Raw genomic sequence first — 27634 nt, 5'->3', positions numbered from 1 at the left:
GTGGGTACCTGCTTCTATAAACCAATGAGGAGATGGGAGAGGAAGGACTTGCAGCGCGATCTGCGTCAGTAATAGGAATGACTTTTATTTTAGCCCTTGGCAACGCAGACGCTTGTTGGCGCTCGCGAGCAGTGTGCGTGCAATAATTGAATAACATGGATTTCTACATTTATTTTGCAACGCTCATGCACACGACGTGTCTGGTCTGGTCAGCATGATAGAGCCAATCTTATCCCGAAGTTATGGATCTGACTTGCCGACTTCCCTTACCTACATTGTTCTAACATGCCAGAGGCCGTTCACCTTGGAGACCTGCTGCGGATATGGGTACGGCCCAGCGCTAGATTTACACCCTCTCCCCCGGGATTTTCAAGGGCCAGCGAGAACTCACCAGATGCTACCGGAACACTTTCCAGGGCTTGGGCCCCTCTCTTCGGGCAAATTTAACATTTAGAAAAATGTATGTAAAATTGTGTGAGATGAAAATGGACAAACTAAAGGGTGTGCAATGTACAGTATAAGGCTTGTCAGTGGATATTATGACAGCAGTTTGAGGGTTGTAGGTCACATGACCAGAGAGCTATTGAAATTCAAAAAACATTGCAAATTAATGTAAAATCATGTGAGATGAAAATGGATTAGCAAAAGGTTGTGCTACATATACGGCTACTCAGTGGTTAGTCATTATTATGAAGACAAATTGGATGCCAGTTATTGATGAGCAGCACTTCTTTTTTAGGCTTAGATATCAGTGTTATTAACCCCTGAGTCATTGTAGGAGGGAGAACATTGTTTTAATACTCTCTAAAAAGACTAAGTAGAAAGGGAGCTACTTGTTCAGAAAATAACTTCTGCCGTTATAAAATCCTCCTGCCGTATCAATGCCTGGGGATGTATTGTTTTTTAGATGTTTGATAGAGTCGATAATATCTTCAACTATGATGTGTTCATTACACTGTTTAGATTCTATGTCACTGATAGAGTGAACATTATTCAGTAAGTCAAAAAACATATATATGGATTCCTGAGAGCACGTATACAATTTCCTCTAAAAAATTGCTACAATAGTTAGCAATTTTTGGTAATCTGTAATAACAGTGTTATTTGTAGAGCGCAACAGCGTCTCTCTTTTACAAGGTAGAACCGGAAGTTGTCAAAGATGACGAAGAAGGAAGTGGTCCATGCAAAGTGTCAAAGATGGCGGCACACATGTCAAGGCGAATGCTGCTTAAATAATATACAAAATTATACTGTTTTCTCTATGATATGAGTCGCTAAAGTGGATAATCAAGTATAGACTGCACGTTATTACTCATATATAACCACATAAGGAACGAGAGGATGGCAGTTTTGGGTGATTTAAATCGAACGGTGCGGTTATTACTAGGTCAAATCCAAAGGTGCGGGCAGAGTGGGTCTGCAATCAACCAATATCAGAAATCGGGTAAGAAAACACTGCTCCTCGTTGATGGCAAATGTGTTGTGTAAATCATCATGTTTATGAAAAATGTCTATTGGGTTAGCATGTTCCTAATGCTGCTTTATACACTACCATGCTCTTCTCTTGGTCACATTTCTCTCTCCAGTCCGTTGTATGAGCCTGGCGGCGCCCAAGCTTCAGCCCACTGTAGATGATAATGAAGCCGTGAGCCCGACATTTGTGAACAGAAACCCGCGGAACCTGGAGCAGATGGCTCTAGCGGTGAAGGACAGGGGCTGGAGAACAACCTGGCCCTCCCAAAAGTTCTACCACAGGTGTGTGTCTCAAATCTAATCTAATTTTATTGGTCACATACACGTGTTTAGCAGATGTTATTGTGGGTGTAGCGAAATGCTTGTGTTTCTAGTTCGAACAGTGCAGTAATATCTAACAATTTCACAACAATACACACATCTAAGTAAGGATCTGTGTGTTCATACTTTGGATGAAGAGATTGACACTAGATAGGCAGACATACAGATTGACACTCATTTTATAACCCCTTTTGTCTTTCCCCTACTCTTCTCTGCCATCTGTCTTCATGCCCTTACCCCTTGCTTTTCCACCGATTCCCCCACTCTTCTCTCCGCCTTCAGGTTAGTTTTCTCTCGCTCCCAGCACTATGTAACAGCTGAGGTGTTTGCCAACGGTGATGCAGTCCCTGTGCTGTCGTGTTCCACCAAAGAGTGGGCCCTGAAGCGTGAGCTGGGTTCTACCCGTTGTGTGGCAGCCAGCCAGGCTGTGGGTGAGGTACTAGCACAGAGGTGTCATCAAGCTGGCATCACTAGGATGGTGTACAGACACATCCCCTGGCAGTATCGCTCTGATGCTGTAAGTACGGGTGGGGGGGTTGTGACATCCCTTGACAGTACAAGTAGAATGCTGTGAGTACAGAGGTGTGTGTGTGTGAGAAACGGGCTTCATGTTGTTGAGCAGTTGGATACAGCCAAGTTTAGGAAGATCCAGAGCCCTAGACTATAAATCTGGTTTGAGGAGTTAGCCGAGGTAACTTAGGTCCACCTTTTAGCCAGGTCAATTTCTACGGCAATTAATTATTCGTAGCTAACCTGCTAACTCCACTTAACTTATCCTGAATGAAGCGTTTGAGCCGTGAGTTGAGGACCAATCAAAGAATACTGAACAAAAATATGAATGCAACAATTTTCAAAAATGGAGTTACAGTTCATATAAGGAAATCAATCCATTTAAATAAATGCATTAGGCCCTAATCTATGGATTTCACATGACTGGGAATAAAGATGGTTGGTTACAGATACCTTAAAAAAAGTTGGAGTGGATCAGAAAACCAGTCCGTATCTGGTGAGAGTACCATTTGTCACATCTCCTTCGCATAGAGTTGATCAGGCTGTTGATTGTGGCCTGTGGAATATTGTCCCACTCCTCAACAAAAGCTGCGTGAAGTTTCTGGATATTGGCGGGTACTGGAACACGCCGTCATACACGTCGATTTAGAGCATCCCAAACATGCTCAATGGGTGACATGTCTGGTGAGTATGCAGGCCATGGTAGAACTGGGACATTTTTAGCTTACAGGAATTGTATACAGGTCCTGTGACATGGGAGCTGCAACAAACACTCAAACTGGACAGTTTTATCTCAATCTCTTCATTCAAAATCTCAGTCATAGACACTCTTACTGACAGTTGTGGCTGCTTTGTGTGATGTATTGTTGTTTCTACCTTCTTTCCCGTTGTCTGTGCCCAATAATGTTTGTATCGTGTTTTGTGCTGCTATCACGTCTACTCTGTGAAGTGCGATTGTGCTATATCGCAATTCTACCATATTTGGTAGTGAGTGGAAACACCAAGCGGATGCTTCACATTTATACTTCCAGTGAAATGTCTGTTCTGTGGCTCTACCGCTTCTTAGACTTGCTTTCAATGAGAATGACAGATCTGTGAATTTGGTGGAGTTACATATGGCAGCTTTAAATATTTTATTGATAAAATATTTAAGAGTAATATTCAAATACATATTACACATTGTCATTTTATTTGAACTTTTATTAAACTATGCAAGTCAGTTAAGAACAAATTCTTATTTATAATGACGGCCTACCCCGGGCCAAACCCTAACGCTTAGAATGTAATTCTGGTGTACCAAAATGCAACTTCGGTGTGATCGAAGCGCAACCCGGACAACACTGGGCCAATTGTGCGCTGCCCTATGGGACACCCAATAACGGCCGGTTGTGATACAGCCAGGAATTGAACCAGGGTCTGTAGTGACGCCTCTGACTTAATAAAATTCTTTAATCGATTGGAGTGGGGAAAAGGGGACTTGTGCATTGATAAACACACAAGACACTTTCATACCATAGCATGCTGAATTTGCAGGTGAACCTTTTTCATTTTGATTTCGGCACAAATGAAAATGTGGCACTAACTGGCCGTGGATTGATGTTTCAGCAGTCACAATGAAGCGTTCGAGTAGCCATGTGCGACATGAACGCGCAATTACAAGTCCAGCTTGAGTAAGCCGGCGGGTGCACTATAAATATCTACATTTGTAACATGGATGAAGCCTGAGCTGGAATGTGGCACTAACTGAACCTAGCTCATTTCAGAAAAGCCTGAGTCCATCTAGCTTGATTTGTAGTATACCCCTCAGGGCTCTCGAGTGGCCTAAGGCACTACATCTCAGTGCTAGAGGCATCACTACAGTTCAAATCCAGGCTGTATCACAACCGGCTGTGATTGGGCATCCCATAGGTTGGCACGCAATTGGCCCAGCATTGTCCATCATAAGAACGTGTTAACTGACTTGCTTAGTAAAATAGTGTTTGTGTGCGTTTCTCTTTTTCAGGTTCAGTCTTTCCGGACAGCAATGAAAGAGGGAGGAGTCACCCTCAGTGAACCTCGGCAGAAATTCATCGGGAACTAACTGCAAAGGTTCCTAATAGCCTATAAAGAAATATTCTCCCTGTTTGTCTTGACACAAATGGCCCATTTTCAATTTTATTTACATTGTGTTATTCAATAAAAAAAAAAGGCAGACAAATTAACGTGACATGGTTTCAGTATAATCATTTATTAATTCACTCAAACAGTATAGCTGTAAAACGCAGCCATAGATGAGATACAGGTCATTTATCTATTTGATCTTAGAACAGCAGAGATTGGCTCAGGCAGTGTCAATGGCATGATGTGGTGGTGGAAACCTGTTATGATGGTTTAATTGTGAGTATAGAAAGAAAGTGTGCTCAACCTAAAAATGTGTAAACATCATTGGTGAATATACAAATCAAGGCCAGCTGAATACATTTAAAAAAAATAATCATTGCAACAATACAGAAGCCAGGATAAAGAACAGAAGGTCCATCCAGTCAACTGCGGAAAGTTCAGAAACACCATAATGCTGAATCTACCTTGATCCTCTCAAAAAGTCCCAAATAGATAAATACTCATACAAAAAAAACTACCCTAAACTCTCCCCAAAGTTCAAAACATGGATGGCATGAACCTGGTCATAATCAGCAAAGCCAGAGCATACACACAGGAACACATTCAATGCAAGTAGCTACATACTGCACAATAACATCATCCCAGTCAAAGAACAAAACTAAATACATTTAATCAATATGAAATAATGCCACCACCTCAGAAATAGCAATATACAGTAGATATTATAAATACTTTCATTTAAGGGTCTTTCAGGAAAGAACTGTTATTTTGGTCCCACGTCCAAGGCACTCATACAGCAAGGCTATTTGTGGAATGACAGTGTGACAAAGAAATAAACACAGCAAATAAATTGAACACCCGAGATTTTTTTTTTTTTTTAAACGGTAGAAGTTTTCTAAAGATCCTCAGTAAATATGTCGTCTTGAGATGAACTCAAGGACAAAGTTGATTGGCACAGAGGAACACACTGGCATACAGTTTGGTGCCCTTGGATTAGTCCAGAATAACAGTTTACAACAGTCACTCAATATTATATCTCCCAGTTAATACTTTTGAATGTCCCGCTATTTTGAAACATCCGAGAACACTTTTCATTGGGCCCGTATGCATGACCAGAAACGATAAAAAGATCAGGTATGTGCGTAATTAAAAATCCAATAAAGGAATAGAGAATGGAACTTAATGCATACAATAACAATCCCAACTGGCAGCATACAGCCTCTACCATCTGTCTTCTCTGTGAATTTAAGGAATCATTGCATAGATATCATTAAACCACTGATGTGCCATGAGGAGAGAGAGGGCGGGCAAACACCACATATGCATGTGGTATGATACATTTTTCTTCTGAATTTCAGTACGTACACACATTCCAACTTCTATGGACCGTAGGTAAGTCTTAACCAGAAATACAACATTTTTGTCAGACACATATTGGTGTCGTAATACTGCAGTGACATTAAAACAATGAGCCATCACTACCAATTGCGTGTAAATGGTTTGGTGAACAGTGATATACAAAACACAGGTCACCAACCTTTGAGTCAAAATGCAAGCCAAGATCTACCGCTCAGATGAAAACAAAACAAAAATAAGCCTATGCAACAACCAATTAAACACATTTCTTTAGCAATGAAGTTTGTGCAGTAGGCTATAGGCCCGAAACATTATCACTGCATATTGCCTACCCTTGAATTGCCCAGCCAATGTTATTCTTCTCAGACCATTTTTAAAATTATATTTCAACATTGTAGGTATATGATCACACTGGTAAGATATCATTTGTTGTATTACTTGAGGCACAGCTGAGTGAGCATTATATTTGTTTTTTTACTGGACTGATGGTTAGTCTGAGGGGAGGAAAGGAGCAGCGTACCCTCTCATCGCTGAGAAAGAGAGACAGTCTTAATCCATCTGATGGGAAATTTAAGTCGCGCTGCATTATTTCAGCCTCTAGCACCAATTCATCTTGACCAGAGAAAGTGAAATATTCCTCTACATTAAAAAGGACGAGCAGAAAATAAACGCAAGCTTATCGAAAGACGCATTTTTATGTCTTATAAAACGGTTGAACAAAGTGTTGACAGCAGTGGAGGCTGGTGGAAGGAGCTATGGGAGTATGGGCTCATTGTAATGGCTGGAATGGAAGAGTCAAACATTTGTTTTCCATGTGTTTGATACCATTCCATTTATTCCATTACAACGAGCCCATACGCATTCAAACAGCAGCTCTTTGCTGTATTCGTTGAGTCCCTTTAGTCATGGTTTTAAAAGTTTTTAAATCTCAACATTATCAACTTTACTGTGGGTTCGAGGCTTCTTTTTACAGTCTGTGGCGCGAGGAAACTGGAGACACGGTGATCTGAGCTATACGATTGGCCAGCGGTAGGCCTATAGCTGCACTTGATTTGCTCTCTGGGCCGGCCGAGTAAGTGGAGTTCTACCTTCAGACACATGAAATGGTTAAAAATGTGAACACTTTACCTTCCCGAAATGGTTAAAAATATGAACACTTTACCTTCCAAGTGCACCTACTGTCAAAAGTGCTAGAGGGAGAGAAAAACATGAACAATGAAAAGAAAAGGGGAATCCAAGGCCTTTATCGTTGTTTTTTTTTGTTGTTTTTTTTACAGTGTTTGGTGATCGACTAGAATGGCTTGGAGATCAGCCAGTCAATCGTGATCGATCGGTTGGTGACCACTACATTGAAAGAACCAAAACAGGAAATACTGTGCAAAAGGCATGACTGTTAAAAAATCTATACTATAACAATGATAGTTGGAGTCTTAAGGTCTGATGTATAGAACTATATTAGGGTAATTCTTTCATGTTTATAGCTTGAAAGTGGGCAGAACATTTAGTGTCTCCTCTAGGCTTCTCATTCTCCATCCCTTCTCCCGCCGCCTCGTCTTCTGTTCCTCTTTACCGCACCTCCGTTGTCTTGGCATCTCCTTCCCCGGTCTCAGGTTTGCTTGGCCCCGCCCCTTCCAGTTTTCTGAGTCCCGATAGGCGGCTTGGCTCAGGTGAAACGTCCACATGGGCCCTCTGATGCAGGAGGCCTTTCCGTCTATAACTCCGCCTCCGTTGCCCTGGAGACCTCCGGTGACTGTTGGCAATCTACGCCAGCGAATGACAAAGGGTAAGAAAAACTGTTGCTCTTTCAACTCTACCCTTTCACTCCTTCCCCGTCTTTTACCTCTCTTACCTGTTCATTCCTTAGGTCCTCATCTTCCAGTTCGTTGATGGACTGCATGAGAGAGAAGAGGTTCATCCTGCCACTGCGACTGGGGCTGTGAGAAGCCACCTAGAGAGGATGGCAGGGAGGGTATTAGAGATGGATAAACCGGTTGGTTTTGACATTGATTCAGTGTAATATAAATGTTAGAGAAGGTATTGTCTTGCCACTACACTTATGAGAGAGGTCGCCCACCTGTACAGTGATGAAGGGATTGGGTACAGACGGTTCCGTGGATGGAGCATCCGGTTCTGTGGGTGGAGCTTCTGGGTTAGTCTCAGACTTGTGGGCAGGCTCTTCAAGTACCTGGTCAAGAGAGTGACAGAGATTTATGATTGCTTCAAATAATTAAAAATATAATAAAATTGCCACAAAATAAAATTCATCTGGATCTTGACAATATCATCCTAACCATAAATATTTCCTAACCTTCATCTCTATATCTGCCTCATCAACTTCATCTGGACTCTCTAACTCTTCTTCCTCCTCCTCGCTCTCCTCCTCCTCTTCCTCTTCCTCATTGTTGTGTGAAGCAGCAGACTGCGCTCTCTCAATCTTTCGCTGCTCCTTCTCTGCCCGTGACTTCCACCTCCAGAGAGCGCTGTGGCGCTGCTGACTGGAATGGAGGGTACAGTAAACATACAGGCTATGATAGGTTACACACACACACACACGTTAATTAACCTGGCGTTGAGGATGCCGCTGTAGGTGTGGAGCTGCTTCATGAAGCCGTCGTTGGGCTGGACGATGGGTCTGCGCTCCCTGACGTAGGACAGAGCCACCTCCAGGGGCCATTGCTGCTGCTTCATGGCGTAGGCCACCACCGTGGAACCAGAGCGAGACACGCCCATCTTACAGTGCACTAGCACCGCCTGGCCACTCTGCCTATAGGAGGGGGGTCATCATTGTGTGACTAAAATGAACAGTGCCATAGTTGAGACTTTCACTTGCTTATTCAGGGAGGCACAATGCTCTAGATTAGACTGATCGACTTAAAATCCATATCATTACAGTGCAATGCAGGGAGAAGGTCTAAGAGTGAGAGCAGGGTGGGACTACCTGGCTGTGTTGATGAAGGAGTATGTGTCTTTCCAGTGTGACAGCAGGTCTGTAGCCTCCACGTCGTACACTCTGATATTCATGTAGCTGAAGGATTCTGGGAAGAAGTTGTCAATCTCCCGCGTCACGTTCAGGATGTAGCCCACACTGCAATGTCATTGGCAGACACTTAGTTACCCAGCAACAACAACACTTTGGCTTGCTTGTTTGCTTACGCACCTTATACAAGTCAATAGCAAGTGTACACACACACACACACACACACACACTACATTAAAGGTTTACTTGTTTTTCTGTAGCTCCTCAAAGTTGGCAGCATTCCACTCAGAGCCCTAAAAGACAGAGACACACAGAGCCCAATTCACCAGCCTGGAGAGGAGGGTCAGAGCTGTAAACACTAGGCTCGAGTCATGTGACCAACTCTTGGCTATAGCACACTTCCTGTGATGATCATCCCTGAGGAGATTTCACAACTTAAATCCCCTAGAGTCCATTGACGCACTGGTGCGTCAATCTAAGTAACATCATTTTAAAAATCCCCAACAAAATCTGTCTGTTTAAACTAGAGATCTATGTTGTTTTATTTTTACATGGGCTGCGTCTCAATCCCCTGCATCCGCCCCATGTCACCCTTCCGCATCTGTGGTGGAACCTGGCAGAGCTACAACGCTGTTTATCAGACCAGGAGAAATCCTGGAAAAATCGGTCTTCTCACAAAAACGTCTCCAGCATTTCGAACGGTTTGGCCTACAATATGACCGCTCTACGACCCCCACAAGTGTCACGAGACTCGTCTAAAGCAACCCATCGAAATGAATGGAGGTACAGTACTTTTTACCGCTCCTCGTGATCAAGGTTGGGGATTTGGGATCGGGTAAGCTGATCAGATCTGTGGTTAGGGGCTACTGCTGTGTGGCATAGGTCAAAGGTGACATCATTAAAGGGTCAGATGGGACTCACCAGGAACAAGTAGTCAAATATTTTGGAGGGCTTGTCCATCTGCGCCATGGTGACCATCATCTCGTTGTCGATGTATTCCTTGTAGTTCTTCATGTCCATGCCTATCCTGGTCTCCAGGGCACTGCGGACCTGGAGAAAGAAGGAGGATGGCCAACCTGACAACAGCACAACGCCATGTTTGCTCCCAATGAGCATTCAATCCATCCATGAGGTTAAACTAAACTATTGAGCTCTGGTTCTGACTTGACCGGTATAAACGGCTTGTGTTAGAGATAAGGTGTCATAGATACGGACACAGACTCTACAAGTCATTTAGGCCATAGACTCCCTGTATATTACCAGATGGATTGTGATCAATTCTATCAAGTGATCTACTTCTGGTTGCATTTCAGCCACTTGTGGCAACTATTTCATTCGCCTTTGACCTTGACAAGTATCGGGCTTATTTCTTGAAGTGTATTATATTCCATCAGTCTCCCTCCGTGGTACCTGTTTGGAGGTGATATTCTCTAGGTCTTCTGTTCTCATGATGTCTCGGAGCTCCTCTTTGATCTGCCGCTCCACAGACACCCTCTCTGTCGAGCTGCATACAGACAAGACAGAGAGAGAGACAGAGTATGACTACCTGCATCCTCTTTCCACATCGAGCTGACACACACACACACACACCTCTGCCCGGCGCTGTCCCTCCTGACTGACTCCAGGCCCGTCATGGCTCCCCACTCGTTGAGACAGAGGCGGTCAGACTCCACATGACCGTAGTAGTATTGGGCCCAGTCCAGCCCACAGCCTGGGATCACTGACCCCTTCACTGCCCGCTCGCAGCAGCCATGCAGCGCCTGCAGCACTGACCTGGGGACAGCGGAGACACACACATCAGGGTCTACACAGTGGAAGGAGGCAAAAGACGCAAATTCAGACAAGGCCATTATGGATGAAAGCGTAGAGGTTTTAGGTCATCCTACTACAGTACTGAAAGGGAGTATCGTGTGTGTGTGTTTACTGTATTTGTCAGACAATATTCAACCGACCACAGTCTGTATGGAAACAGGATTGAATAAAACCTACCACATAGTCTGTATGGAAACAGGCTTGAAGATTCTCGTCTTTTCTGCCGATGTGACACTGAAACCACTGAGACGGTGAAAGAAAAAAAAGGGAGGGAGATTGAGAGAGAGAAGGAGTGCAAGACAGATGGTGTGTGTGAGAGAGAGAGGATCATTGCAATGTGAAGGTATGATCCTGCTAATGGCAGACACCCAGTCAGTGGGTGTGAGAGAGTCATGGTGTGACAGAGACATCACAGAGGCAGCATGTGAGCCCTATTACCTCTATAACAGAACAAGACAGGGCTACAACATCAACTTAATGTGGTTTCTTATTCCTGGGTAAGATTGGAGTAATCTGATCCTAGATCTGTGGTAAACAGAATCTTCTCCCTTGAGCCGACACTGCTGCACACCCAGGTCAACGAAGTAACACATTCCCACCACACACCAGAACAGACAAAAGCTGTTATTTTCATATGACCAAAAAGAGCTTCTGGACATGAATACAACGATTACTAACCTCAACTTGGATGAGGAGTTCTATTTCAATGAATCGGAGGCGAAGGACATAATCATCATCCCAGACTAGGCCCCGGTCACTGCGAGGAAGCGGAGCTACAGAGGTCACTGTGCAGGATATCTTAACAAAACTGTGACGGCGACTGGATAAGTCACCATTAGCCTCTGTTCTATTGGCGAACATCAACGTGATCTCGTGAACTGTAATAGCCGGTGTGTCACCACTGAACAAGGACATGGAAAATATATATCTAGTTGGTTTTCTATACATCAGTAGGACAGAACAGCTGTGTCCTGTAATCTGAGGGGAGTGGGAGTTTGACCAAGAGACAACAGCAGTTGATGGGTAGGTGATTTCTAATATTAAGGAAGGTTTTGCTTGCCGGAGTTAGATTACCTCATGACGCGCTGTAGACCACAATATTTACCAAAAGAGTTGTCATCAATATTTTTCGTAGCTGTCCATTTACCACCACTAACTGATGCTTGCACGAAGACCTCACTCCACAAGCTATATTTGGCCATATGCAAAGAAGAAAATGCTCAACCAGATGCAGCGCTTCTAGTGGCCAGGGATTTGACTGCAAATCCATTTTTACCTACACTACCGTTCAAAAGTTCGGGGTCACTTAGAAATGTCCTTGTTTTTGAAAGAAAAGCACATTTTTTGTCCATTAAAATAACATCAAATTGATCAGAAATACAGCGTAGATGTCAATGTTGTAAATGACTATTGTAGCTGGAAACGGCACATTTTTTAATGGAATATCTACATAGGTGTAAAGAGGCCATTGTCAGCAACCATCACTCCTGTGTTCCGACTCCGGGATGCTGGCCTTCTAGGCAGAGTTGCAAAGAAAAATCCATATCCAAGACTGGCCAATAAAAAGAAAATATTAAGATGGGCAAAAGAACACAGACACTGGATAGAGGAACTTTGCCTAGAAGGCCAGCATCCCATAGTCACCTCTTCCCTGTTGACATTGAGACTGGTGTTTTGCGTGTACTATTTAATGAAGCTGCCAGTTGAGGACTTGTGAGGCGTCTGTTTCTCAAACTAGACACTAATGTACTTGTCCTCTTGCTCAGTTGTGCACCGGGGCCTCCAACTCCTCTTTTTATTCTGGTTAGAGACAGTTTGTGCTGTTCTGTGAAGGGAGTAGTGCAGTGTTGTACCAGATCTTCAGTTTCTCGGCAATCTCTCACATGGAATAGCCTTAATTTCTCAGAACAAGAATAGACTGACGAGTTTCAGAAGAAAGTACTTTGTTTCTGGACATTTTGAGCCTGTAATTGAACCCACAAATGCTGATGCTCCAGATACTCAACTAGTCTAAAGGAGGCCAGTTTTATTGCTTATTTAAATCAGCACAACAGTTTTCAGCTGTCCTAACATAAATGCAAAATGGTTTTCTAATGATCAATTAGCCTTTTAAAATTGTAAACTTGGATTAGCTAACACAACGTGCCATTGGAACACAGGAGTGATAGGTATACAGAGACCCATTATCAGGAACTATGTAGATATTCCATAAAAAATTTTTTAAAAATCTGTCGTTTCAAACGACAATTATATTTCAAAAACAAGGACATGCCTAAGTGACCCCAAACTTTTGAACGGTAGTGTAATTTCTACCAGCATGTCTCGTGTGCAACGAGAGGCTCTAGATCACCTCTACTCTACACACAGAGACTCATACAAAGCTCTCACTCGCCCTCCATTTGGCAAATCTGACCATAACTCCATCCACTTAATTCCTGTTTACAAGCAAAAACTCAGAACAGGAAGTACCAGTGACGCGCTCAATATGGAAATGGTCAGATGAAGCAGGACTGTTTTGCTAGCACAGACTGGAATATTTTCCAGGTTTCATCCGATGGCATTGAGGAGTTTACCACATCAGTCACCAGCTTCATTAATAAATGTGTCGATGACGTAGTCCCCACAGTGACCGTACATACATATCCCAACCAGAAGCCATGGATTACAGGCAACATCCGCACTGAGCTTAAGCTAGAGCTGCCACTTTTAAGGAGCGGAACATATCCGGAAGTTTATATAAACAAAATCCTGCTATGCCCTCTGACAAACCATAAAACAGACGTGTACTCAGAGCATGCGCTGACCAGCTAGCAAGTGTCTTCACTGACATTTTCAACTTCTCCCTGACCCAGTCTGTAATACCTACATTTCAAGCAGAACACCATAGTGTTCTTGGCCACAGGGACTAAGGTAAGTTGTCTAAATGACTATCGCCACGTAGTACTCACATCTGTAGCCATAAAAATGCTTTGAAAGGCTGGTCATGGCTCACATCAACACCATCATCCCAGACCCACTACAATTCGCATACCGCCCCAACAGATCCACAGATGATGCTCTCTATTGCACTCCACCCTGCCCTTTCCCACCTGGACAAAAGGAATAGCTACGTGAGAATGCTGTTCATTGACTACAACTCAGCGCTCAACACCATAGTGCCATCCAAGCTCATCACTAAGATAAGGACACTGGGATTAAACACCTCCCTCTGCAATTGGATACTGTACTTTCTGACAAGCCGCCCCCAGATGGTGGGGGTAGGTAACAACACATGCACCACGCTGACCCTCAACCCAGGGCCCCCTCAGGGGTGCGTGTTGAGGGCCAGCGTGGCGGATGTGTTGTTGCCTACCCCAACACCATCGTTAAGTTTGCCGACGATACGCCGGTGGTAGGCCTGATCACCGACTACGATGAGACAGCCTACAGGGAGGAGGTCAGAGACCTGGCAATGTGGTGCCAGGACAAGAACTTCCCCCTCAACGTCAGCAAGACAAAGGAGCCGATCGTGGACTACAGGAAACGGAGGGCCGAGCACGCCCCCATTCACTTTGACGGGGCTGTAGTGAAGACGGTCGAGAGCTTCAAGTTTGGTATTTTATTAGGATCCCCATTAGGTTGTTGCAAAAGCAGCAGCTACTCTTCCTGGGGTCCACACAAAACATGAAATAATACAGAACATTAATTAATAGACAACAGCAGCTCAAGGACAGAACTACATTCATGTTTTTTAAGGCACTCACAGCCTACATATCAATCCATACAAACTATCTAGGTCAAATAGGGGAGAGGCGTTGTGCCGTGAGGTGTTGCTTTATCTGTTTTTTGAAATTAGGTTTGCTGTTTATTTGAGCAATATGAGATTGGAATGGAGTTCCATGCAATAATGTCTCTATAATACTGTACGCTTTCTTGAATTTGTTCTGGATTTGGAAACTTAAAAGACCCCTGGTGGCATGTCTGATGTGGTAAGTGTGTGTGTCAGAGTTGTGTGTAAATTGACTATGCAAACAATTTGTTTCTTATAAAAAGAAGTGATGCAGTCAGTCTCTCCTCAACTATTAGCAAAGAGAGACTGGCATGCATAGTATTTATATCAGCCCTCTGACTACAATGAAGAGCAAGATGTGCCACTCTGTTATGGGCCAGCGGCAGCTTAACTAGTTCTTTCCTTGCAGCATTGGACCACACGATTGGACAATAACAAAAATTTGACAAAACTAGAGCCAGCAGAACATGCTTTTTGGAGTGTGGTGTCAAAAACAGACCTCTCCTCATCTTTACAACAATTGAATCTATACATTTTGACCATGACAGTTTACAATCTAAGATAACGCCAAGTAATTTAGTCTCCCAAACTTGTTCAACAGCCACACCATTCATTACCAGATTCAGCCGGGGTCTAGAACTTGATTTGTACCAAATGCAATGCTTCTAGCTTTTGAAATGTATAGGACCAGTTTATTACTGGCCACCCATTACAAAACAGACCGCAAATCTTTGTTAAATGTTTCAGTGACTTCATTAGCTGTGGTTGCTGATGCATATATGGTTGAATCATCAGCATACATGGACACACATACTTTGTTTAATGCCAGTGGCAGGTCATTGGTAAAAATAGAAAAGAGTAGAGGGCCTAGAGAGCTGCCCTGCAGTACACCATACTTTACATGTTTGACATTAGAGAAGCTTCCATTAAAGAAAATCCTTTGAGTTATATTAGATAGATCGCTCTGAATCCACATTATGGCAGAGGTTGAAAAGCCATAACACAAGTTTTTTAACCAACGGGTTATGGTCAATAATGTCAAAGGCTGCACTGAAATCTAACAGTACAGCTCCCACAATCTTCTTATTATCTATTTATTTCAACCAATCATCAGTCATTTGTGAGTGCCCTTCTATATAAGCATGCTGAAAGTCTTAATTTGTTAAGAGAAATAGCATTGTATTAGGTCAAACACTATTTTTTCCCAACAGTTCACTAAGAGCTGGCAGCAAGCTTATAGGTCTGCTGTTAGAACCAGTAAAGGCCGCTTTACCACTCTTGGGTAGCGGAATTACTTTGGCTTCCCTCCAGGCCTGAGGACAAAGACTTCTCTAGGCTCAGATTAAAAATATGACAGATAGGAGTGACTATAGAGTCAGCTACCATCCTCAGTAGCTTTCCATCTAAGTTGTCAATGCCAGGAGGTTTGTCACACTAACTTTACAAAATTCAAACTTGCAATGCTTTTCTTTCATCATTTGTTTTTTTTAATGCATGAATAGGATTGTTCACTGTTCGTTGTTTGGCATTTCCTGCCTAAATTTGCCCACTGACAATGAAGTAGTCATTAAAATAATTGGCAACATCAAATGGTTGTGAGATGAATAAGCCATCTGATTCGATGAAAGATGGAGTTGAATGTCTTTCTACCCAGAATTTCATTTAAAGTACTCCATTTTGTTTTTACATCCTTCTTTATATAATTGATCTTAGCTTCATAATACAGTTTATTATTTTTGTTGGGTTTAGTCACACAATTTCTTAATTTTCAGTAAATCAGTCAGTCAGATGTTCAGTCAGACTTATTAGTCACTCCTTTTGCCCCATCTCTTCAACCATACAGTTTTTCAATTCCTCAATCCATGGAGCCTTAACAGTTCTAACAGTCAGTTTCTTAACCGGTGCATGTTTATCAATAATTGGAAGAAGCAATTTCACAAATTCATCAAGTGCAGCGTCTGGATGCTCCTTATTAATCACACCACACCAACAAATACTTTTTTTTTTTTTTTTTTTTTTACATCATCCACATAAGAGTCACAGCAAAATCTTTTGTATGATCTCTTATACACTATTTTAGGCCCAGCTGTTGGAACTGCTTTTCCGGATATAGCCACTATACTGTGATCATTGCATCCAATGGGTACAGATACAGCTTTAGAACAAAGTTCTACAGTAATAGTAGAAATGTGATCAATAAATGTGGATGATCTTGTTCCTGTAGTGTTTGTAAACACCCTGGTAGGTTGATTAATAACCTGAACCAGATTACAGGCGCTGCTTACAGTGAGAAGCTTCCTCTTGAGTGGACAGCTTGATGAAAACCAGTCAATATTTCAGGTCCCCAAGAAAGTAGACCTCTCTGTTTACATCACATACACTATCAGGCATTTCACACATATTGTTTACATACTGACTGTTCCCACTTGGTGGCCTATAGCAACACCCCCAAAAGAAAAGGATTTAGATGTGCCAAGTGAACCTGCAACCACAACACTTGACATAAGAGCTTCTCTAAGCATTACAGGGATATGGCTCTGCATATATACAGCAACACGTCCCCCATAAGCATTTCGGTCTCTATAGATGTTATAGCCTTGTATTGCTACTGCCGTATCATCACATTAATTATCTAAGGGAGTCTTAGAAATGGCTCATATATGAATGTTATCTGATGTTAGCAAATGATTGATTTCATGAACTTTATTTCTAAGGCAACATATATTCATATGGGCTATTTTCAGCCCTTTCCTGGGTAGCTTATCAGAGATAGACATAATACTGAAAAGAGCAGACAAAGCAAGAATACTACAAATGTAGCAGTCTATTAATCAATTGGTGTGTGTGTGCTGTGGGGTTGAAGCTACGAACCCATAGGTTTGGCTTTTATCCCTTCCAGGCTTCTGGAAGGGAGAGTGGACAATGAGCCTGTCATGGCGGATGTAAGCAAATGTCCCCACGTACCCTGGCAGCTTTCATGGGTGGGATCAGGTCTTTCCTCTTCTGGCGCACAGCTTCAGGATAGTCCTCGTTGAGGAAGATATACGTTCCTCTCAAGTTCTTGGCTCTTCCCAGAACAGCTACCTTGTCCTTGAACCTCACAAACTTGGTGGGTTTTCCAGTCCTGTGGGGGCGCTCCACCTCAATCTTCTGCAATTCCGTCCACAACCATGTTGTTCCACATCGATTGTCCCTCGAGATTTATCTGTCATTGTTATCATGGATTCCCACACAGAACAGATGTCCTCTCTCAATGATACAGATTGCTGTGCTCTTGCCATTCTCCTGTTTGAACTCACCGAGCTGACCCTGGGAGAACTGCAAACTGTTCTTCAGGTCCTGGACCTCTCTGGTCAGGTTGTCCATTATTTTATTAGTATTTGGACAAAAACACTTGAAGCTATTTTCTTGATGTTGTAACAACTGCTTGTATAACTATTTTTTATTAGTTTAAAAGATCCTTCACCTGTGATAGACACATCACTGTCCTCAATGGTAATCCCGCCGGCTTTGGTCTTTGTCATGGTAGCTGGCAACGTAGGTTACGCAGTTACTCCTCGCAGTTCCAGACAGGGATTTCGGTGTCCACATCACTAAGGACCTATCATGGTCCAAACACACCAATACAGTCATGAAGAGAACACGACAACACCTCATCCCCTTAGGAGGCTGAAAAGATTTGGTATGGGCCCTCAGATCCTCAAAAGTTCTACAGCTGCGCCACTGAGAGCATCTTGACTGGCTGCATCACCGCTTGGTATGGCAACTGCTTGCGTACGGCCCAGTACATCACTGGGGCCGAGCACCCTGCCATCCAAGACCTCTATACCAGGCGGTGTCAAAGGAAGGCCCTAAAAAGGGTCAAAGACTCCCACCACCCAAGTCACAGTCCGTTCACTCTGCTAACGCACGGCAAGCGGTACCGGAGCGCCAAGTCTGGGACCTAAAGGTTCCTGAACATCTGCCCCAAAGTCACAAGACTGTGAACAGTTCATTAAATGGCTACCCGGACTTTCTATTTCTCACCTCCTACCTACATGTACTTCAATCTATCACCTAACCAAACATACAGGTACATATTACCTTAATCAATCATCCTAACTACCTCATACCCCAACTCTGTACCGGTACTCCTTGTATATAGCATCGTTAATGTTATTTTAGTTATCTATTTGTTAACGGCCTTACTTTTTAACTGCATTTTTGGGAAATGGCTCGTAAGTAAGCATTTCACGGTAAAGTCTGCACTTGTTGTATTCAGCACGTGACAAGTAAAATGTTATTGGATTTGATTAGGAAGTCCTTATGCAGTGAATGCAGATGTTTTAAGTGTTGCCCTAAGGGGTGACATAGTGACAGAAACAGAATGAGAATCATCCAAGTACATAAACAGAAAGGGATTACTCATTGGTATTACCATGACTGGCCAGCCACCAAGATGCCAGGCCAACCGTGCTGTGGCACAGGCTCAGCTAGCTACTTCCTAGTTTCCTCATTTGACTCTTGCACTCTTTCAGTTCACCCCTCCACCTTTCTCTTTCACTCACAACACGTTTTTAAACTCTTACCCATCTCCGTCCAGATACACTTGTGTGTCGCTCCATACCGGCACAACCAGACCGATAGTACACTGACATCTGAAAGAAACAGAGACAGACCATTTTAATACATTTGGCAACATTTACTAGATGTATTTTCTATCAACGCAAGTCATTCTCTAGACTGGTCTAATGTAGGGCGGGGCGATAATGCCAAAATCACAGTATTTTATAATTGGACTGTATGACGGTATTTTATGTTTTTGAATAATAAAAGTTCTACATTTGCTTTGAGTAGTGCATAATCCTAGGGTTGCAGCAACACATATATTCTAAGTTATTTCAATGGGTCTTTCTCCATACTGATTGTTTTATACTGTTCAATTCAACAAAAATTATTTTCAACAATTTCTGCATCCATTTGAGATCATTTCCACACTGCCACGTAGGGCTGCAAGATATGGGCAAACAATCTAGCCATTATTTTTAACCAAATACTGCACTTACGATTTAGAGCAAAAACACTTCGGTTAAGTTTCGAATGATGGAAATTGAATGATTATTCTAATTATCTAGTTAGAATAGTATAGTGGGCACTTTGAATACAGTGTTGTTTGATATGACAACGAATGAAAATGCCAGGGGGGGGTTATTGTGACAGGTTAGGAACCAAAGTGTTGATAAGTGTTCACTAGGGGACCCTATAATCTTTGGCTACATTGAATGTACTTCATGTAGCTAACATTTTCATGCTTTGCATATTCCTCCTAGATTTAGACGATACGGTTGTACAAACAACATGCTGATTTAGGTCTACACCATCACTGGTATTATCAGGCTGTATAGCTAATTAGATTTGCTCTGACTTAGTACATTTATTAGTTAGCTAGCCAGCTAACGAACTAGTGATTAGCGGCAAACAAGATTTAGGCCCAACTTGCTAAGACAAACATGCTGTTTGTAGATGTAAGAAGCGCAAACTAAGTGTAATTATAGAACGCAAATGGATTTATATGAAGGAAAGTGAAAACAGTATCGTTGTCATCAACATTGCTGCATTGACCATGCAGACCAAATACAAGTGTCTCATGGTCGAGGAACAACAAATGCGCTCCTTTAGTGACAGGAGGCATGGCTAGGTCTGTGTGGAAATCGGCATGGTGAGAGAGAGAGAGAGAGAGAGAGAGAGAGCGTTATAGCGAACTATAAAAATGGACGTTACACAAGGCGTATCACATTTAACAAACCAAACATTCAAATACCGTTATAGAAGGTAAAAGCAAAAACCTAAACCGGTCCGTGCATCAGTACCGGTATATCGTAAAATACGGAATACCGCCCAGCAAAAGGTCTAAGGTAAAAAACAGCAACCGCTATACACCTCTCTACTGAAACAATGATAACAGCACACACACCTGTCTGTGTCGGGGAAGTCCATCCCCAGTAGAATGCTCTCCTGTTTGTTACTAAAGGTGGAGACTATGATCAGATACCGTACCCTGACTGGACTCACTGACTCCAACCTCACCGCCTGCATGGAGATGGGTGAGGTGAGAGAGAGAGGGGAGGAGAGAAAGGAGGGATAAGGGTTGACATGTACGGGTAGGGTTGAGAGAGGGGTAAAGGGCATTTATACACTGAACAAAAATAAACAACTATTTCAAAGATGTTACTGAGTTACAGTTCATATAAGGACATCAGTAAATTGAAATAAATTCATTAGGCCCTAATCTATGGATTTCACATGGCTGGGAATACAGATATGCATCTGTTCATCACAGGTACCTTAAAAAAAAAGGTAGGGGGCCTGGATCAGAAAACCAGTCAGTATCTGGTGTGACCACCATTTGCCTCATGCAGCGCAACACATCTCCTTCACATAGAGTTGATCAGGCTGTTGATTGTCGCCTGTGGATTATTATCCCACTCCTCTTCAATGGCTGTGCGAACTTGCTGGATATTGGCGGGAACTGGAATATGCTGTCATACACATTGATCATCCCAAACATGCTCAGTGTGTGACACGTCTGGGGCACACAATGGGGCAGTCTGTTCACGACTTTGACATCAGCAAACTGCTCGCCCACATGTCTGCCATCTGCCCGGTACAGTTGAAACTGGGATTCAGCCGTTAAGAGCACACTTCTCCAGTGTGTTAGTGGCATCGAAGGTGAACATTTGCCCACTGAAGTCAGTTACGACGCGATGCTGGAGGCAGCTTACGGTAGAGAAATTAACATTCAATTCAGTGGCAACAGCTCTGGTGGACATTGCTGCAGTCAACATGCCAATTGCACGCACCCTCAAAACTTGAGGCATCTATGGCATTGTGTTGTGTGACAAAACTGCACATTTAATGGCCTTTTGTTGTCCCCAACACAAGGTGCACCTGTGTAATGCTCATGCCGTTTAATCCACTTCTTGATATGCCACACCAGTCAGGTGGATGGATTATCTCAGCAAAGTAGAAATGCTCACCAACAGGGATGTAAACAACATTTTTCACTGAATTAGAAAAATAAGGTTTTTGTGAGTATGGAACATTTCTGGAAATGTTTATTTCAGCTCATTGAAAGAAAGATGTATAAAACGCAACATGCGTTGGTCCTTTTTGTTCACTATATATGTGTAGGTGGATGTTACTAGCCCGAGTGCCAGTCTGGTGTGCTATCACGCCAACACCTTGTCATGCAAAACAGGTTTGGTTTGACAATGAGTAATGGAGTTGGCAAGAGCACAAACAGATCTGGGACCACCAGACTAGGATGTTACATGTTGGAGGTGTACAAGGGTGAGTTACCGTACTTTATATAATGTAAAAGGCACTTTGAGATCTAGTGAAACGCATTACATGAATGTGACCCATTAGTAGAAGCTTTTAACATGACATTGCGGAGTGCTCTAGGCATCACACCGGGTCTAGTCATGCTATTGTAACAAAGGTGGTTTGGTGAACCACACAACAGTGATAAGTAACCTTGCCTGAGACCTGAAGACTTGCTGATGCCCAGGCATTATCTAAGCACTAACACAGCTTTGTAGTGTGCAGACTACAGATGACCCAAGTTTAAACCCAGTTCTTCACACACTGCCTGTCCTTTCCATTGTATGCTTATTCTATACATTCTACCTCTGGGCATGTGACTGATGACAGGTCTCACCAGTTTGATAGTGTCCTCTGGTCTTAGTAGTGACACCATGGCGTGCAGCTGTCTGTGCTGTGTGTCTGAAGCTCCGCCCCCCAGCTTCAGGGGTGAAGGGGAGTGATTGGGCGACGTCTCTTCATGTGGCCCCTCCCCCTCCCCCTCTTCCAGGAGAAGGACGGCCCCTTTAACCAGAGCAAAGCTCTCTCTGTTTTGGAGGATGGAAGACTGAATTATTACTTTGAAAGATGTTTGCAATCAAACTTCCATATGACCACATCCAAACTACAGTGCATTCGGAAAGTATTCAGACCCCTTGACTTTTTCCACTTTGTTACGTTACAGCCTTATTCTAAAATGGATCAAATTGTCATTTTTCCTCAGCAATCTACACACAATACCCCATAATGACATAGAAAAACAGGTTCTTAGAATGCTCTTTAAAAAAATTTTTTTTACAAATGTATATTAAAAAAAACGGAATTATCAAATGTACATATGTTTTCACTTTACTCTGGCTGGGCCACTCAAGGACATTGAGACTTGTCCTGAAGCCAGTCTTGCGTTGTCTTGGCTGTGTGCTTAGGGTTGTTGTCCTGTTGGAAGGTGAACCGTCACCCCAGTCGGAGGTCTGGAGCGCTCTGGAGCAGGTTTTCATCAAGGATTTGTCTTTACTTTGCGCCGTTCATCTTTCCCTCGATCCTGACTAGTCTCCCTGTCCCTGAAAACGTTGCCACAGCATGATGCTGCCACCTCCATGCTTCACCATAGGGATGGTGCCTGGTTTCCTCCAGACGTGATGCTTGGCATTCAGCCCAAAGAGTTCAATCTTGGTTTTATCAGACCAGAGAATCTTGTTTCTCATAGTCTGAGAGACCTTTAGGTGCCCTTTGGCAAACTCCAAGCGGGCTGTCAATGCCTCTTAGTGATGAGTGGCTTCCGTCTGGCCACTCTAACAAAGGCCCGATTGGTGGAGTGCTGCAGAGAAGGTTGTCCTTCTGGAAGGTTCTCCCATCTCCACAGAGGAACTCTGGGAGCTCTGTCAGAGTGACGATAGGGTTCTTGGTCACCTCCCTGGCCAAGGTCCTTCTCCCCCAATTGCTCAGTTTGGCTGGGTGGCCAGCTCTAGGAAGTGTCTTGCTCGTTCCAAACTTCTTCCATTTAAAAATGATGGAGGCCAATGTGTTCTTGGGGACCTCTAATGTTGCGGAAATGTTTTGGTACCATTCCCCAGATCTGTGCCTCGACACAATCCTGTCTCGGAGCTCTACGGACAATTCCTTCGACCTCATGGCTTGGTTCCTGCTCTGACATGCACTGTCAACTGTTAATAGAAACATTTCAAGGATGATCAATGGAAACAGGATGCACCTGAGCTCAATTTCAAGTCTCATAGCAAAGGGTCTAAAACATTATTTACATAAGTTATCTGCTTTTAATTTTAATAAATGTGCAAAAATGTCTAAAAACCTGTTTTCACTTTGTCATTATGGGTTATTGTGTATAGATCGATGAGGATTTAAAAAAAAATTAAATCCATTTTAGAATAAGGCTGTAATGTAACAAAATGTGGAAAAAGGGAAGGTCTGAATACTTTCTGAATGCACCGTACATACAAATTAAATTCACAACCCAAAAACCCCCACTAATCTACCTTTTCTGAAGTCTCCCTCTTCTTGGGATGCTTTCATCCTTTAAAAAATGATATGAAAGATGATTAATTTACTAACAAACTCCTTAGCCCAGTGGCGTAACTACATCGTCACAGGCCCGTACTAGATTTATCAGTGGACCCCCAACATAAATCAGAAGAGCAACAAAGTCAACAGACCAGATGAACTGGAAAGACATTCACACGTACAGATGACCAAAAATAACTAACTGAAAGACATGCACCCCAATAAGCCACGCCTCCAAATCCTTGCTCTAATACCATTGGACAGTATTTGCTTATGCCCCAGCAATCTTTGCACCCCCCCACAAAAAAATACATTGTAACAATTCAGTGAGGTATGTGAACCAAATACATTTGTCATCAAATGTTTGGGGATAAAAAAGTTTTAAAAAACATATATAATACAAAGAACTATGACTGGGATGTTTGGTATGCAAATCACTTGTAGGTGTCTAATAGCATGAGTTCTTTTGCATTTTTTCATGTTAAACAGCGTGATTGACTAATGATGTCTGGTGTACAAATTATAGGACCCCAACATGAAATGACTAGGGGGTCCATGCGAAACTTGATATTGAGAGCTTGACATCCGCCACTGCCTTAGCGCCAGTTTTTTTGTGCCATCATGCCAACTCCCTGTCTGTTTGTCTTGCCAAACTTCACTTGACAATGACAGCAATGTATAACGCAAGAGCACAAACAGATCTGGGCCCAGGCTATAAACAATTTACTTTTTAATCTACAATCTATTAAATAGACCATCTTGTGTCACATATTGAAGTCTGCTGATTACAGAGTGACAACCCTCTTCAGATTTAATAAGGGATTCATTTAATCTCTAAAACCAGTCATGTGGCATTGAGAAGTGGGTATTTCAGTGTTCATGTACTGAAAGAATGAGCAGGATCAAGAGTAAAATGTGCATTTACAACGATAGGGAGACAGGGAGAGAACCGAGAGACAGAAGCTGTTTTTCAATCTCAAGGCCATCAGACTGCTAAACAGCAATCACTAACTCAGAGGCTGCTGCCTACATGCCACTAAATAATGCCACTTTAATAATGTTTACATATCTTACTTAACTCATATCACATGTATATACTGTATTTTATACCATCTATTGCACCTTGCCTATACTGCTCGGCCATCGCTCATCCATATACTTACATATTCTCATTCACCCCTTTAGACTTGTGTGTATTAGGAGTTGTTGGGGAATTGTTAGATATTACTGCACTGTCAGAACTAGAAAGAACAAGCATTTCGCTACACTCGCATTAACATCTGCTAACCATGTGTATGTGACAAATACATTTTTATTTGATTTTAATTAATTGAATAAAATTGTTACATAACTCGAAATACTCCTCATATTATAGAGCAAGCGGTAAAGCTTCATTACGACACCAATTTTTCCTTTGTGGCGGATTCAGATGAAAAATGGAGTCTTAAAGGAGGCCTGGGTAAGGCCAAAATATAAAATATTCCATCTTCCATTAATTATTTCTCAACTATGCTTTTAGATATAAATGTCAAATTTGTGTCAAGTATCGAAAAAGGAACAGTCTATGGATTACATTGCTTATGGGGCTTTTTACATGGAAATGCCCACACCGGACATTGAAAAGTGGTTGAAATTTGTCAGTCCAAATCTGAACCAATCATAGATGTCTGTTTCACAAGTTATGCCAGTACAGTTCAGTACATTACTAGAGCACAGTATAATTTACAGTACTGTTAACTATTGAACTATACTTTACTGTGCTATACTCTGCTGTGCTGTGATGTCCAAACTTCAACTGGTAGGTGGTCACATAAAACTGAGCGAGATTTTAGTGTCATTCTGTTACCAAACTTTACACCGGTTCTTTGAGTAAATATGTTGATTGTTAAAACTAGTCATTCTGCATAGTTGTATGGTTTGTTTAACTTTGGAATCAATTTTTTTTGTTTTTGTTTGTCATACTTTTAAAGTGAAAAGTCATTGTCATCATCATTCAGTTATAGTGGAATTGCCCAAATGTCAAACATGTCAACAATCCTTCTTCCAAAAGACCATTCTATGGATAAAACTTCATGAAAATCCCCCCCAAAATAATGGTATTTTTTGCCATCACACAATACCTGTTATTCAACTGACATGTCAAGACAGACACAGAGGGTAGGCTGGAGAGGAGTGTTAAGGGTTTGAAAGGAAGAGATGAGTTAACAGTAGTAGAGATGACAGAGTAGTAGTGTGCAGGGGGACGGAGGAAGGCAACGTTATGTCTGCCTGTCTGGGGAAGCTGGGGAAACAAAAGTGAGAATGCCAAAACATCAGGCGACACACTCGTAACATACCAGCGAGGCCTTGGAAGTAACACAGTTTAAATTAGCCTGTTAAAGTTGCTCTAACTGTTTAAAGAGAAGTGAAAGCACGACAAGAATGGGGGTTATCATTTGAAACCCTGTCAGTGTGGTGGTGAGGGATACTCTGTGATATATCACACAGCTTATGGCATGTTTGCCCTCTACTTAGTTATGTCATCGCTGCTTGTCAATACAAATCACTGCCTTGGCTACCAGACAGCATCAAATACCCTTCACATGATCAACAATCTACAATGCTGTGATGATGACATCGCAAATGAATACACCAAGCAGGTTATTGGACAGCCTCGGGCAAAGACTGGTGTTCATTAACCAAAGCAAATGGATTCTGGATAATAGGCAATAGCAGGCTTGGCCAGTGTATCGAATCGCACACTGTAAAACAGAGCGTTATATGACGTGAAGTGAAGGCGCTGCCATGGAAAATAAGAGGCCAGTAAAAGCTGCATTGAGATATGTGTGGGGCTCGCGGGAAACTCACCGGAGCGGTGGAGATGGACGGCGAACGATGCAGGGTCAGAAGAGCCATGGCAAGGCACCGCTCGGTTTTTCACGGATCAAAACAAGAGGCGAGTGAGAAGCAGCGGTTTCCCCTCAAAATGTGTGGGCGTGGAGGCTATAGGATGGATGTATTCACACAAATCTGGAACGAAGTTGGAGCTGATGATTAAATACCAGTTTATAAAAGACATAATATCTGCAGACACAATGGATAGTGGAGGAGACACAAATTGACATGTAACGTTATAGGCATTGATGGAAGATATGCCATTGTAGTTACATGCAAAGCATTCCTTCACAACGACCACGTATGGTGATGAAATGAATGCGCGCTGCACTGCGGCCGAGCGTACATCTACAAAATAAATATAATGTTGGTATAATGAAACAATGTGGCTAACTGACTAGACGTTTCTGAAAAATAGCAACATTTGAGAATCTAGAGCATGAAGTTCATTCATATGCTTAGATGTCATATGGAAAACATGTAAAGCATCAACTCAGTTTGAGTGGACAATCTGCTGTTGATCGTCTGCAAATCAACAAGCTGTTAGCGCGTACAGTGGATAGGCAACTGATCCATGCTAGCGAACTAAAAACAAGTGTGAAAGGGAAAACGTTAAAGAAAGAGCAAAAGTTCCTATTTTTACCTGCCTCCGACCAAATGCCTCCTTCTGATGCTTCTCCCTCACATGCAGTGAGCTTGGATATATGTCTTTTTTAATCCTTCGCGTTGGCAAAAGTTATGCGGCACTCTGATATCCAAATTAATGGAGAGTTTACTATTTCATCGAACAAGGAAGACATCGGCAAAGAAAAGCAATCTACAAGGAGGGGCATGTAGGATGGGTTTTCTTAAAGGGGAAATGGCAAGATTTCTATAATGATGAATATGCTATTGATTTAGGTTGTTTTGCTTTTGTGAGTTATCTGCACGAATCCGTTTTTTTTAGTTATGTATAGTGCAGGCTACTTTCCACAAACCATATACTTGTTATATAACTACGTAACTGCTGTAGGCCTATAACAAACTGTATTGACATATTTCCAACTCATTAACTGTTACATGTGCTACTGCACAAACAAACA

The 27634-nt window shown here is 42.5% G+C and overlaps 2 protein-coding genes across 5 annotated transcripts; one reads left to right on the top strand and one right to left on the bottom strand.

The window, feature by feature from the left end:
- Positions 1–1168: 1168 nt before the first annotated feature.
- On the top strand, positions 1169–4510 carry mrpl18 (mitochondrial ribosomal protein L18). The gene is made up of 4 exons (XM_024382742.2): positions 1169–1444; positions 1587–1755; positions 2077–2311; positions 4307–4510. The coding sequence occupies exons 1-4, from the start codon at positions 1342–1344 to the stop codon at positions 4382–4384; spliced, it is 585 nt and encodes a 194-aa protein (XP_024238510.1). The 5' UTR covers positions 1169–1341; the 3' UTR covers positions 4385–4510.
- LOC112220834 (protein phosphatase Slingshot homolog) lies at positions 4511–27373 on the bottom strand. Of its 4 annotated transcripts, none has more exons than XM_024382739.2 (17): positions 27196–27373; positions 26526–26687; positions 23654–23691; positions 22018–22207; positions 20272–20387; positions 18887–18955; positions 10727–10792; positions 10328–10510; positions 10148–10241; positions 9659–9787; positions 8984–9030; positions 8699–8845; positions 8324–8524; positions 8069–8255; positions 7835–7945; positions 7601–7708; positions 4511–7521 (listed from the first exon to the last, which is right to left on the bottom strand). In XM_024382739.2, exons 2-17 carry the CDS (start codon positions 26571–26573, stop codon positions 7327–7329), a joined length of 1929 nt encoding a protein of 642 aa, XP_024238507.2. In that variant the 5' UTR covers positions 26574–26687; positions 27196–27373; the 3' UTR covers positions 4511–7326. The 4 variants fall into 4 exon arrangements, with proteins under 4 accessions (XP_024238507.2, XP_024238508.2, XP_042158979.1 ...); XM_024382740.2 differs by having other exon boundaries at positions 7610–7708; XM_042303045.1 differs by having other exon boundaries at positions 27200–27373.
- Between the last annotated feature and the right edge of the window lie 261 nt (positions 27374–27634).

The sequence above is a fragment of the Oncorhynchus tshawytscha genome, linkage group LG21 (genome assembly GCF_018296145.1).
Source record: "Oncorhynchus tshawytscha isolate Ot180627B linkage group LG21, Otsh_v2.0, whole genome shotgun sequence".
NCBI lineage: Eukaryota > Metazoa > Chordata > Actinopteri > Salmoniformes > Salmonidae > Oncorhynchus > Oncorhynchus tshawytscha.
The sequence above is the reverse complement of the archived record's forward strand: the minus strand, read 5'-3'. Positions and strand labels throughout refer to the sequence as shown.

What these genes read in the sequence shown, in the direction of transcription:
- mrpl18 (XM_024382742.2), top strand. Translation starts at nt 1,342, where the DNA reads ATGGCAGTTTTGGGTGATTTAAATCGAACGGTGCGGTTATTACTAGGT. An exon ending in TCCCAAAAGTTCTACCACAG is followed by an intron (nt 1,756 to 2,076) that starts GTGTGTGTCTCA and finishes CTCCGCCTTCAG; the next exon opens with GTTAGTTTTCTCTCGCTCCC. An exon ending in GGCAGTATCGCTCTGATGCT is followed by an intron (nt 2,312 to 4,306) that starts GTAAGTACGGGT and finishes TCTCTTTTTCAG; the next exon opens with GTTCAGTCTTTCCGGACAGC.
- LOC112220834 (XM_024382739.2), bottom strand. Translation starts at nt 26,573, where the DNA reads ATGGCTCTTCTGACCCTGCATCGTTCGCCGTCCATCTCCACCGCTCCG. An exon ending in TATTTGACTACTTGTTCCTG is followed by an intron (nt 9,031 to 9,658) that starts GTGAGTCCCATC and finishes TCTGTCTTTTAG; the next exon opens with GGCTCTGAGTGGAATGCTGC. An exon ending in AGGCAGATATAGAGATGAAG is followed by an intron (nt 7,946 to 8,068) that starts GTTAGGAAATAT and finishes TCTCTTGACCAG; the next exon opens with GTACTTGAAGAGCCTGCCCA.